Below are 13,123 nucleotides of genomic sequence, written 5' to 3'. Positions count from 1 at the left end.
AAAACAAAAGATTTTAAATTATCAATTCAATAAGTAATTGTCCCTCTAAACTTAACTGGTTGTTCCACCTTTAACGGCAACAACTGCTTCTGATAATAGCACCTGCGCGCCATGGCACGTGCACCAGATGGACTCTTGGGCGTGTTCCGGACTGTGCGTGCGCTGAGAAGGCTCTCGCACGTGTGCCGTTAACTATGCACACCTGCACAGGATTAAGGCGCCTCAGCGCACCTATATAAAGACTGTTTTAACACACGGTCATTGTGAAGTATTGAGTTGTTACGGACGCGTTACCGAACCTTATTTTCTTGATTGATCTCCTGGTTTCCTGTTCCTGGTTTTTGATTCTGATTTTGTCTGTGTCTTTGATGGTCTGTTTGTGCCTTGCCCGACTTTTTGCTTGTTTACCATTTTTGATCTCTGCTTGCCATTTTGGATTGTTTGCCTTCGTCATTTTTTTTAAAGAAACTATCTTCTGCACATACATCCGTCTCCATCCCATCCCTGACAGAATACTTCGCCCAAACTATGGATGTAGCAGAAATATTTCAGCATGCCATTCCACGCCACTTCTGGTTTTTCGTACCTCAGCCCCTAGCCTTGTTTTTCCGGCAGCGTACTGGAATAGCCACCCCCGCACCCTATGATGGAGTGTATCACCCTAGGGGATTCAGCCTGCAGTGTGCCTTTTTTTATGCGGATCCTGAAGAGCCCAAGTTTCCAGAACTTGTCTGTGCAAGCTGCATGACGTCTTGGCTCACGGGACAAGCATGTCGATGGGCCAAGTACCTCATAAGAATAGAACACCCGTGACTTCGGAGCTCGCAGGCTTTTCAGATCATGCTCTGGTACATTTATGAGGCATTAGAGAAGGAGGACCTCCAGAAATTTTTTGGGAGGGGGCTATCACATCTGAGGCTGACACAGTGGTAGCAGAGGAGGCCGCTGCTCCAGAGCTCCTCCCAGTGGCCGACACAGTGACAGCAGAGGAAACAGTTGCTCCTGAGCTCCTCCTAGAGGCCGTTGCTCCAGAGCCAGTCCCACAGCCCATCCTACAGTCAATCCCAGAGCCAGAGCTTGAACCAGTACAAGAGCCGAAACCTGCGGCAGAGCACAAGCCAGAGCCACTGCTAGAGCAAGAGCCAGCTCCAGTGCAAGTGCCAGAGTCAGAGCCAATGCAAGAGCCAGTACCAGAGCCAGCGTTAGAGCCAACGCCAAAGTTGGTGCCAGTGCCATCTCCAGTGCAAGAGCCCATGCCAGCACCAGTTCCAGAACTGGTGCCATAGGACAACGGGGCAACCTCTGCTCCAGCCAGCTATGAAGACATTGTCGGCTCACTGCCGCCCGGCTATGAAGGTGTCGTCGCTCCGCCGCTGCCCAGCCATGAAAACATCGTTGCCTCACTGCTGGGTCCTGACCAGGACTGGAACGATGTGCAGACAGAGTTCAAGTCCAAACCTGAGTCCAGTCCAGAGTCAAAGTAATGTCCAGAGCTCGAGCCCAAGTCCAGTCCAGAACTTGACCTGATGTCCAGCCTGGAGCCCATGACCAGTCCACGATGCAAGCCCATGTCCTGTCCAGAGTTTGAACCTATGCTTGCATCCAGTCCAGAGCTCAAGCCCATATCCAGTCCAGAGTCCAAGTCATGTTCAGAGCTCATGTCCAAGTCCTGTCCTGAGCCTGAGCCCAAGCCCCCACCTGAGCCAAGTATCCATTGCCAAGTCGGCTCAGAGTGATGCGCCACTGGCATGCCATCCAGCGTCAGGACCTCATCCCTGGGGCCAGGAAAGATGGATTTACGCTCCTGGAGGGAGCTCTTGGGGGGGGGGGGGGGGGGGTTCTGTCACACCTGCACGCCATGGCACGTGCATCAGACGGGCTCTTGGGCGTGCTTGGGACTGCACGCGTGCCGAGCAGACTTTTGCATGCGCATCATTCACTATGCACACCTGCACAGGATTAAGGCGCATCAGCATGACTGTATTCACACATGCTCAGTGTGAAGTATTGAGTTGTTACGGATGCATTACTGAGCCTTATTTTCTTGATTGATCTCCTGGTTTTTGATTCTGCTTTTGTCTGTGTCTTTGATAGCCTGTTTGTGCCTTGCCCAACCTTTTGCTTGGTTACTGTTTTTGATCTCTGCCTGCCATTTTGGGTTGTTTCCCTGTCATGACTTCATCTCTCTCTCTAGCTGCTTTATCCTGTCCTACAGGGTCGCAGGCAAGCTGGAGCCTATCCCAGCTGACTACGGGCGAAAGGCGGGGTACACCCTGGACAAGTCGCCAGGTCATCACAGGGCTGACACATAGACACAGATAACCATTCACACTCACATTCACACCTACGGTCAATTTAGAGTCACCAGTTAACCTAACCTGCATGTCTTTGGACTGTGGAGGAAACCGGAGCACCTGGAGGAAACCCACGCAGACACGGGGAGAACATGCAAACTCCACACAGAAAGGCCCTTGCCGGCCACGGGGCTCGAACCCGGACCTTCTTGGTGTGAGGCGACAGCGCTAACCACTACACCACCGTGCCGCCCCGTCATGACTTTTATTGAATAAATTGTCTTCTGCACATACATCCGTCTCCATCCCATCCCTGACAATAATAAAGCCACGTTGGAGGGCTTTCAAGCATAAACTTCCCACTTAAATCTTGCCACAGCATCTTAATGGGGTTCAAGTCAGGACTTTAACCAGGCCGCTCCAAAACCTTAATTTTGTTGTTTTTGAGAAAAAAAATGGACTTGGTGCAGCCTTACAGGCAACCATCACCTGCCAGTATCTTTTAGTCAGGTCCAAGCTTGAAATTACCTACCAAGCTACTTGTCTAGTTCATCTGCCCAGGATATGGGGATGGTATCAGTCTCTGACCCCTTGTTTAACCACCACAAGTCATTACAGAACCAGAAGGTTCAATTTGCTATGGCTACCATCACTATGGAATTGAATAATTGGCTTGAGGACTCTAATGGCCGAGTTGTATCTTTTTCCACTTTGCTGTCTACAAAATGTTGGATGAGTAGTCTGTGTTGCATCATGTAATGGTTTTGAGTCAGGCTAGTTCATTTAGGGTTAGTGGTAAAAATATCCTCAAACTGTTCCTCCATCACCAGTAGTACATCTCTGGCGAGTAAAAAGTTCTGGTCCCAAACCTATTCAGCATCTTGTTACACCTGTGAAACCTAATAGGTACTGGGAGACTAACAGTAAGTCCAGTTAAGACCAGCCATGTTGCAATGGGATCTGTAACAAAATAAATAATGCCATGTTGAAGCTGCAGACTTTGCATTGTGTGCAATTGACCTGGACAGTTCTTCTATACCTGACTGGGTGAGGTAAATTGTTTGGTTGTGCTAATGTAACTGTATGTGACCATATAACCAAAGATATGCTGCAGCCTGCCAGGAAGGGGGGTCCGCTAGTATTTAAACAGAGTCTCGTGTGTGAGGCCAGTACTTCTACCTGGTGTCAGGTGTACTGCATCAGCACACCTATTGTCAGTTGAGGGTATATATTGTTTCTAACAACACAGGGAAACACAAGGTCCTCTATGATGAGACTCTGTACTCGTTCATTCATAACTTCACTCATAAATTGGTCATTGTCGAGGTAGCCTCAGCCTTCTTGGTGGCATCCCAAGTTTTCACTGTGCTCTGTGTTTTTGATTTGATTTGCCACTGTTTTACAAGTCTCATAAGTGAGGGCATGGATGAATTGACATGGCTACCATGGATTGGCATGGCTACATTTTTTGCAACGTAGTTATCTTTCAAGTCCTCTGATCAAAACTTGTTGGGTCATCATTGTAAGGTGTGGAATGAGGGTTAATGTCTAACCATCCTTTTCTGCTCCCTTAGGCCTGGTACACACTAGAGGATTTTCAACTCTTAACCAGTTTTAAAAGCATGGGATACCACAGACACGATGAAGGATTTAACCAATTTTTAATATTTTAATCAGAAGAACCCACACACCAAAAGATTCAATTGAGATGCAGGACCACACACTTTCACACGATTTCAGTTTGCGATTCCAGGGACTTGGGATCTCACAGAAACTCGCTTTATAAAGTTCAGCGTTTGAACCGCTCAAAGTGGCTGAACAAAAAATAGCAGAACACTCTGAGGGGGAGGGACAGAGTGCAGTGCGCACACTCTTTTTTGGGAACAACTGAGATGCTGGCGCTCAGGTGGAGGGGAAAAAATGCTGTATGGACACTCGCCTTTATCCATTTTGTGCAGCATGAGCTGGAGGTGAGCTAGTAGCTAGTAGTAGCTAGTGAGATACTACTACAAGCTCACGTTGTTGTGTACACAGGTGGAGGAGAGAGTGAAACCAATGATCATTTAGAAATGTAGTTGTTTTTATACATTCTCTTGTAGATGCCTAAGAGATGCCATGCTAAACATGATGCTTTCCGGTCAGCTCACTCTCTGCTCAAGATTCCATCGCTGTTCCTTTCACATTACATGATTTCTGCTTATTTGATGTTTTCGGGTCCATAGCGGGTAAAGGTTTCCACAACAAGGGGTTGCTAGCTCCAGGCAGTGGGCAAGCAGGCTGCCCTCTTCCGTGCTTGCATTCCTCAATGAGTAGACTATGGAATGGAAACACGAGATAACACATCACCACATATTGTTCAAAGAAGCTGATTGTTTGAAGGGTCAGTGGGCTGACTCAAGCAGGGACTGACCCTGAAGTTTTTGTTTTGTTTTCTCTTCAGGGTTTACTCCCCTAGATCCGCCACATTCTGCAAAAACCAGGGGCGCCAACGTGGAGGCACAGCAGATGGTCTTCGCCGTTTAAGAGGCTAGATGGTGAGCCATGATGTTTAGGTGGCCTATTTTGCACTTCACACAACACTGGATATGGGGAGACCAGTCTGGGACACCTAGATGTTAAATGGCCAACCAGAAAGGTGCTATTCCTCCAGCAATCCTTGCCCCCATGATTTCTAGTCATATCAAACATGTTTGATATTTATGATTCTAAATTGGGGAGACTCCGATCCAGTTGGTGACCTTAAGAGCTGTAAACCCTTTGGGCAGATAATCACTTCTGACCAGCCTTGAATCGGGAGGGTCTCCATGATTATCAGAAGGGGCAACTCGGACTCAAAATCTGCCTGATTATCCTCTAGAGTGGGGCCTGCCTTAGTTCTGGTGACCTGCTCAAACAAATCCACCCAGTTAGTAACTCCCACACCAACCACCTCAGTCCCACAGTTTCCTTTTTGTAAGGCTTTAATCAAATATTCAGGTTTTGAAGCAGATAACTAACTCCTGCATGACTCACTGATGTTTGACCTTATCAGGCTACTATATTAAAAGACCCATTTTAACCAGTACAAACATCCACAAACAAGGCAGGATAGAAAATTACCTCAGCCGAATTGACCACTGGTCCCTTCTGCTCCCTAAACTCGCTGCATTCCTTACCATTGTAACACAGTGAGAGTAACACCAGCTGTAACCAAATGGACAATACTGAACAGTTAAATCTCAAAGAGGAAAATTTAGTCATGCATCAACCAGGGAACAGGTGCTTGTCCTAATGCTAAGGAATTAGCATAGTATGGCAGCATGGTGCAGGGAGCAGTCAAAGTGTTGGTAGTAAGCTGCCCAGGGAAGCATACTTTTTAACTGCTGATGAGAGAAACTCTTTGTATTTAACATTTTTGAATGTGATGCATGACATTCATCTTAAATCATAAAATACATTTTGCAGTTATAACTATGCTATTAGACTTTAAAAAGCACGGAGTATATAAGGTTTCATTTTGTGAGGCTTTTACATAGCAGACTGACCAAATACAAAAACATACATGTTGATGGGGAAAGAAGCACAAATGTGTCAGAGATGCTAGTTGTAGTGTTCATATATTTTCCAAAGCAAAAATAAAATGATAAAAACAGAGGACATAACATGTTTTCCTTCATCCACAACTGTGTGGTATTTAGACGGGGGGAGGTCTCAGAACTAAAGGTATTGTGGTTAGCAGTTCTGTTTGGAAGCTTGCACCATATAATGCAAACAAAAACCATAGTGTCTTTTTGCTAAAAGTCTAGAGGTCTCTTTCCATTTTAAACATACTGCTAGCTTAATACTATGTATTGTGATTGGCCACATGCTAGCTTCAATATCTTTCTGTTTGATGTAGCCTACATAAAAATGGGCTGAATATGGAAGAACACATCTGAGTAGAATTAGACTTGCAGCCTTCACCCTGTGGGTGTCAGTTATTTTATGTGGACCGCACTGTATGTTGTATGTATTTCGTTTTCTATAGTATAAATAACAAAGAGGTCAGTAAGTGTTTTTTAGTATCCTGCATGTTGAAACCATGGTCAGTGGGGGAAAAATATGACCACGTTAAAGTCACTATCTGCATGTCTAGAAACTGAAAAGTGTGAAATTTTACTTTAGAACACTGTGAACATCATGACATTTTCACATAGTCCAATAAATTTTACAAGTTGAGAAACATTGTTCAAGGACCCAACAACAACTCTGTTGCAGTTCCGAGTTTGAAACTAACATTACAATCACTAACACAGAATTTTTACTGGTGAAATAACTCTGCCCATTAACATTGTGTCCTAATGAAATTGTTTTCTCTTTCATCCCCACTTGTAGATGATGGTGGTCCATTCCAGCTGTAATGGGATGGTGGACAACTTGCACTCCCACGCCGTCCTTTCTCGGCTGAGTGAGCAGCGCTCACTTGGCCTGTTCTGTGATGTTACCATTGTTGTGGAGGACATCAAATTCCGTGCTCACAGAAATGTCTTGGCTGCAACTAGTGGATATTTCCGTAACGCTTTCACAGCCTCTGATACTTGCGGTTCCAGTCAGGTGCTGGAAATTCCAGATTTGAAGTCAGAAGTATTTGCCAGCATCCTTAATTTCATTTATTCCTCCAAAGTGGATTTAGCAAATAAAGGGGACAATAAGTCCTTAATAGTTGCAGGGAAAAAATTAGGGATCCCCTTTCTGGAGAAGCTTCTTGAGAATGAAAGACAAGACTCTGGAATGGCACAAAGTCAAACCATTGCTAAATCAGAAAGTTCATCTAATCAGACAAAAATGTCTATTTGCTGCACTTTGAAAAAGGAGGCACCACGGATTGAGGAGCAAGAGTGCTCCAAAGGTCCACGAATAACTAATGCTTTCTCCATCACAGAAGTGCCAGAAGTTAACAACCCATTTACTTCAGTGGACTTGCGTAGTAATGGCCACCAATCACCAGACATGTCTCACCAACCACTATCAGGAATGCCATCTGTCGAAAGTGATTCTGTTGATGCCGTATTTGAACACTCATATGCCGTAAGCCAAGGCCTTCAAATTTCGGAGTTAAAAGAGAAGGTACAACAATATGATAAAGAGGTTATAAAGCCTGTAGTGCTACCTTGCAAGACTCTGACTAACCATAAGCTTGGTCCCATTAAAAAGCGCCATCGACTTTGCAAAGGTTTGGCACCCATATCCAGTGAAACTAGTGAACTCGTTCAGAGTCCTGTTAGCAGTTCTGTTGTACAAAACAGTCCCCCTGACTCCACATCGACGCTGCAGTCTTCAAGCTCAAATTCAGCCTTGTGTTCTGCCCCAGACTTGTTGCCCCCACCTGAGATTTTGCCCCCACAGGATGACGATGATCCACCTTCCTTAATTCCTGAAGATGTACCAACATCTACAACTTACCGTTGCCAGCAATGTCCTGAGGCCTTCAGCAGTTCAACACTCCTTGCTGTCCATGTGCAAAGCCACAAGAGGAGATTTGTCAGTCATCTGTTTTGCAAGTACTGCTATAAAAAGTTCATTCACTTGAAACGATTGCGCAATCATGAACAAGTGTGTGTGAAAGCTCTACCACAGCTGGAGCTGAATGGCAAAGAGGCTTCAGCCAGTCTAGACGCAAGTAACACACCCATGCTAGATGATGCGTCTTTCCCAAGTTCTGATCTTCAAGATCCTCCAGAACTTGATAGTACGTTATCAGGCTCCTTGGAAGCACTTCAAGAAGGAGTTACCAAATCAAGCAGTCAGCGGGCTTATAAATGCAGTGTGTGCAAACGAGCCTATGTAACTCTGTCTAGCTTAAAAAGACATGAGAATGTGCATTCATGGCAAAGAGCCTATCCTTGTCACTACTGCAATAAAGTTTTTGCTTTGGCAGAATACCGTACCAAACATGAGATCTGGCACACAGGAGAGCGGCGCTATCAGTGCATCTTCTGCTTGGAGACCTTCTTGACTTACTACATCTTAAAAAACCATCAGAAGTCATTCCATGGCATTGATCCACGTCTGGCAGTGAATAAAAAATCTGCTAATGGTGGTTTCAAGGGAAGTGTATACCCCATAAAACTCTACAGACTTTTACCAATGAAGTTCAAGAAGAAAAGATACAAGACTTACTCTGAAGTGATGGGTAGCCATGAGCATTCTTTCACTGCCCCGCTAGATGATAACTCGCAAGCTGCTCCACTTAAAGGCACAGCTCCTATTTGTAACCCAGAGAGCACCACTAGCGGTCAATCATTATTCTCAATGCCTGTGACCTTTATGGCAACTCCAAAGATGGTGGCTTCAGAAATGCCTCACATTACCTTTGAGAAGCCTTGTGACGAAAGTGTAGAAACTCCTTTGTCTTCTGATAAGAATTTGACTCATATTGAAAAGAGAGGCTTTAACCCCACTAATAGTGGATTGGCAAGCTTTCAGGCCACTGTGTCCCCTGTTTTTGGTTGTGGATACACCCCGTCTTTGACAGAGGAAAACACAAGGCCATCTACAATAATGAACAGAAATGACTCGTCTTCCACACAATGCAGTAGTAACACAAGCAGAGATGTTCTGCCATTCCTCAACATACCACCTGTGTGCTCATTTGAGGGACTGAGCAAGCTTAGTGAATTATCAGCAGCTGCACAAACTATTGAAGTAATGGCTAATCAGCTGCTTCAGCCACAGCCAGAGACCCTGACGCAGAACCTTCGCCCTGATGGAAAGACAGAAACATACATTGCCAAGCCTGCTTGTCCTGGTCCATCAGTGAACAACCAAGTCTTGCCACTGTGCCAGATAACTGTCAAAATTGGCAATGAGGCCATTATTCGTCGCAAGATACAAGGTTCAAAGCTGTTCCCAAAGAGGAAAAAGAGAAGAAACTGGAAGCAAGATAATGAAAAAGGTAATGCAGCAGAGGATGATATAGGATTACCAAACCTACGCTTACGGACAGAGGTTTCAAGCTCAGTCAGAGAAGATGAACCATACGATGATGTGAATGATCCTGAAAATGACAAACTGTGGCGCCCTTATTACACATACAAACCTAAAAAGGGCAAAAGATTCAGATCCAAGCGGAAAAGGTTAAAGGCTTCTCAGTATTATACAAAGCCATTGTCTCCTGAACCAGATGATGACTTCATGGAAATGGACTGTGGTCTTGAGAAAAGAGTCACAGAAGAGAGAGCCGAGCCAAAGATGGAACTTAGAAGTCATAGTCCAAAAGAGAATTTTACCTGCCATTTCTGTAGCACCTCCTTCGCAAGTTCAACCTCCCTCAGCATGCATATCATCGACTGCCATCAGCCTCACTGCAAGACTTGTGGTAAGCAGTGTCCTCTTGAAGAGCTTCCCAAAACAGATGTCCCATTCACTGAGGACTTTGTCTGCCAACGTTGCACTGAGGATGGCTTATGCTTTAACCCAACAGTGACCCATAGCTTGAGTAGTGAAAAACGCTACCGCTGCTCATACTGCCCACAACGGTTCCTCTACCTTGCCACCAAAAAGAGCCATGAAGCAAAACATCTTGAGAGGTTCAGTATGGAACATAGTTGTCGGTACTGCCCTAAAGTGTGCAAGTCTGCAATGCTGCTGAGCATACATGAGAACAAGCACTTCAATAAGGTAAAAGAGACAGAAAACAGTGAGATAAAGGCAATCACAAGGTCATACCTGCCAGCTTCAGACAGCAAAGAACAACCGAAAATTGAACCTTGGGCAAGTCCTAAAATCTGTTTACCACTCAGCCCTAAAACTGAGGAGGCACTGGATATGGATGCTAAGGGAACTTATCCCCAAATCCCTCAATGCCACAAAAAGACATCCCTTTTGTTGTCCTATAAAGGGGACAGGACTCCGTTTCATCTCGAGAAACAGATAAGAAAATCTAAGAAGAAAAACTTTGTGGATTTTTCTAAAGATTCCACACTGGGATTTGAGACTCAAGCACACAAGGGCCATCTGCCTAAAAGTTTAATAAATAACCAACTCAACACATCCAATCTCTATACAACGTGTCTGACAAGAGTGCCTGCCATGAAGGGAGCTTCCTTGCAGTTGCCCAAGTCAGAATGGCATTTGTGTCAAGAGGAACCTGTTTTTTACACCCATAACTGATTCTGAAGGAAGGAAGTGCAGAAAATGATGTTACGCAGTAAACGTTAATGAGCCCAGTATGAATATGCACATATGAACCTGTGTAACACATGAAAGTTGTTATAGTCACTTTACAGTGGTGTAAATATAAAGTATTTTTATTTGTTTCCTGCAAAATACTGTTGGTAGTTTTTTATGTTTTTTTTTTCTATGAGAGGAGAATTTTATTTTTGTATGTTTTCATTTGCCTCACTGGATCAAGAGGATGTGTCATTACTTAGATGCTTAAGAGAAGCAGGACTTAATCATGCTTTAAAGATTAAATTAAAATGTTCATCATATTCACATTATTTGTTACATGCACTTGAGGGCGATTCATTAATTTATCATTCATTTTGAAATACGCTTAAGTGAACTGGGCAAATCATTTGACAAGCATGGAAATTCTAGCAGGTAGATGTCACCATAACTGCTGTAACTGGCAAGTCAAATAAATTAAAAATGTAGTTTATTTTGTGTTTGATTGAATTAAAAAAAAAACTAGTTCAAAAGAAATTGAAGCAGTAAAGCGAGTCATAATTGTGAATCAAATGAGTTGACTCTTGTAATATTCAATGAAATGTGTAATTCTGTAATGGTTGACATTACAGTGACTGATACAGTATGTTCATACAAAGTGTCTATGGTGCCCTCTATTGGCTAGTTATAGTAAAATTCTTAACCCTGCCCTGAGCCATATCAGTGAATGGACCAAGCTACTTGTCAAGTTACTTGTCCAGTCGTTTATTTTGCAGTTGTGTTCTGTAAGATTTCCTGTCATGTTTATATTTGTTCCAGTATTTTTTGTTTGTGATGAATACATTTTAATGAAGTTATAAACATACCGAGTGATAACTAATACTAACGCACTTGATTCATGGGCACGTAGACACTTTCCCTTATCTGGCAGACCTGCATCATTTAACAATATATGGTATAGGATTGCCACAGTACCTATGTAAACTGTATGGTTAAAAATGGAAATTCTGTGCAGCTTCTCCTTTGTCAGTGGGTTACAGTGACAGCTGGTTAATAACTTTCAGTGAATGTTTCATGAGTCAGTTTGTTTAATCCGTTTGTTTCCAGTTATTAACATAGTAGACTGTTTTATGGGTATGTAAAAGTATTCCAAGTACTCCAAGTTACTATTATGGGCTGGGTCACCTGAAAATAAAATTTTTCAAAAATGGGCAACCTGCACATGCCCATTGAGGTTTTGAAATTGTATATGAATGAGATGGATCTCCTTTTATTACAGTTGTTGACCAGGTTATTACCTATGTAACCTGTAACTTCTTATTTAATAACGTGCATGTATTACACCCATGTGTAGAGGCTGCAGAATATGATGTGTACTGTTCCTGAATCTACTGCTCTGGCAGTACAAACGGATTTTCAATAAGACATGGGTGAACACTGTATTCAAGTGTAACCTTCAGCGGTAGTTCCATCCCATCAGTACATACATATGAATATATATATATTTTTTTTTTTGGGGGGGGGGGGGGGGTGTTATTTTTATTTTAGAGCTATTGGCTATGTTGGTGTTCTTCCCCATTTCACCTTCTCTCCTGCTCAAAATGCATGCTTTTAGAGTTAGTCTTGAGACATTAGACATAACAGCATAAGATACATCCTCACTGTGCTGGCGTGCTCAGGTTTAACGTTCTCAGATTGGTTTTGCATTTTCACATGGGCAGATATTTTCAAAAACTCCTGTGGAAGGATTTTTTTTAAACCTGATGGTGTCTGCGCAGGCTTGGTTTTTTTTTTCCCTCCACAGAAATGACTAAGTTAGATCAGACTAATCAAAACTCATGTACTTCACCTTGACATAGACACAGCTTGCACGCCGCCAACATGTTTGTAGCATTTATTAGCTCAGTTCACAATTGCTACTCTTGTCTGAAATTTGAGTTGAAGATTTTTTAAAAAGTGTTTATTTCCAGTTATCACTGTAAAATATTTAGCCACTATGACAATTCTTCTATCTTTCCATCTCTTCTTAATAACAGCAATGTCACTGATGTCAGTAGGACCAATATTATAATTGTTCACACAAATGCTCCTATGAAGGATGCGCAATAAATATTATTAATTGCAATAAACTTGTGATTATTCTTTTTGTAGCTGTATTACCAGAAACTATTTATTAATAAAATATACCAGGAACCGGTTATAAAAAGTCAACACACCCCTGTTAAAATCCTAAGTTTTTGTGAAGTAAAAGATAAGTTAGTCTTTTTCCACCTTTAATGTGATTATAGCAACCAACAAATTCAGGTGTAAAAACAAATAGATTTAATAGTTTTATGGCAAAAAGTAAAAGAAAAAACTTACAGTAACCTGGTTGCATAAGTGTGCTCAGCCTTTTCTAATGGAAAATGTGACTGTGCTCAGAATTAACCAATCATATTGAAACTCCGGTTCAAAAGCAATTATCATACACCCATGATCAGTGCTGTCAAGAGTAACATTAAAGGAAGGAGCTGCAGGAATATCTAGCCAGTGCTGTTCACTTCCTACATTTGATCACAATTTCTTGTATTCCTCACAGAGGCTATGGGGTCAGGTGGCGAGACAAACATGCCAAACCATGCCAGTCTGAAGGGACCAACCAGGAGATCAGGAGATTCCCTGTCAATTTGATAGCTCTTTTTTGCAAAGAAGACTGAAATAAA

The 13,123-nt window shown here is 43.1% G+C and overlaps 1 protein-coding gene across 1 annotated transcript in view; it reads left to right on the top strand.

Annotated features, from left to right (window-relative positions):
* Positions 1 to 12,550, top strand: part of zbtb38 (zinc finger and BTB domain containing 38) — a 34,595-nt gene extending 22,045 nt beyond the window's left edge. The window contains 1 exon segment of the mRNA XM_060923552.1: positions 6,648 to 12,550. Within this exon segment, the coding sequence (XP_060779535.1) occupies positions 6,648 to 10,424 (3,777 nt within the window). The 3' untranslated portion in view covers positions 10,425 to 12,550.
* Positions 12,551 to 13,123: the final 573 nt, after the last annotated feature.

The sequence above is a fragment of the Neoarius graeffei genome, chromosome 6 (assembly GCF_027579695.1).
Source record: "Neoarius graeffei isolate fNeoGra1 chromosome 6, fNeoGra1.pri, whole genome shotgun sequence".
Classification (NCBI taxonomy): domain Eukaryota; kingdom Metazoa; phylum Chordata; class Actinopteri; order Siluriformes; family Ariidae; genus Neoarius; species Neoarius graeffei.
The sequence above is the reverse complement of the archived record's forward strand: the minus strand, read 5'-3'. Positions and strand labels throughout refer to the sequence as shown.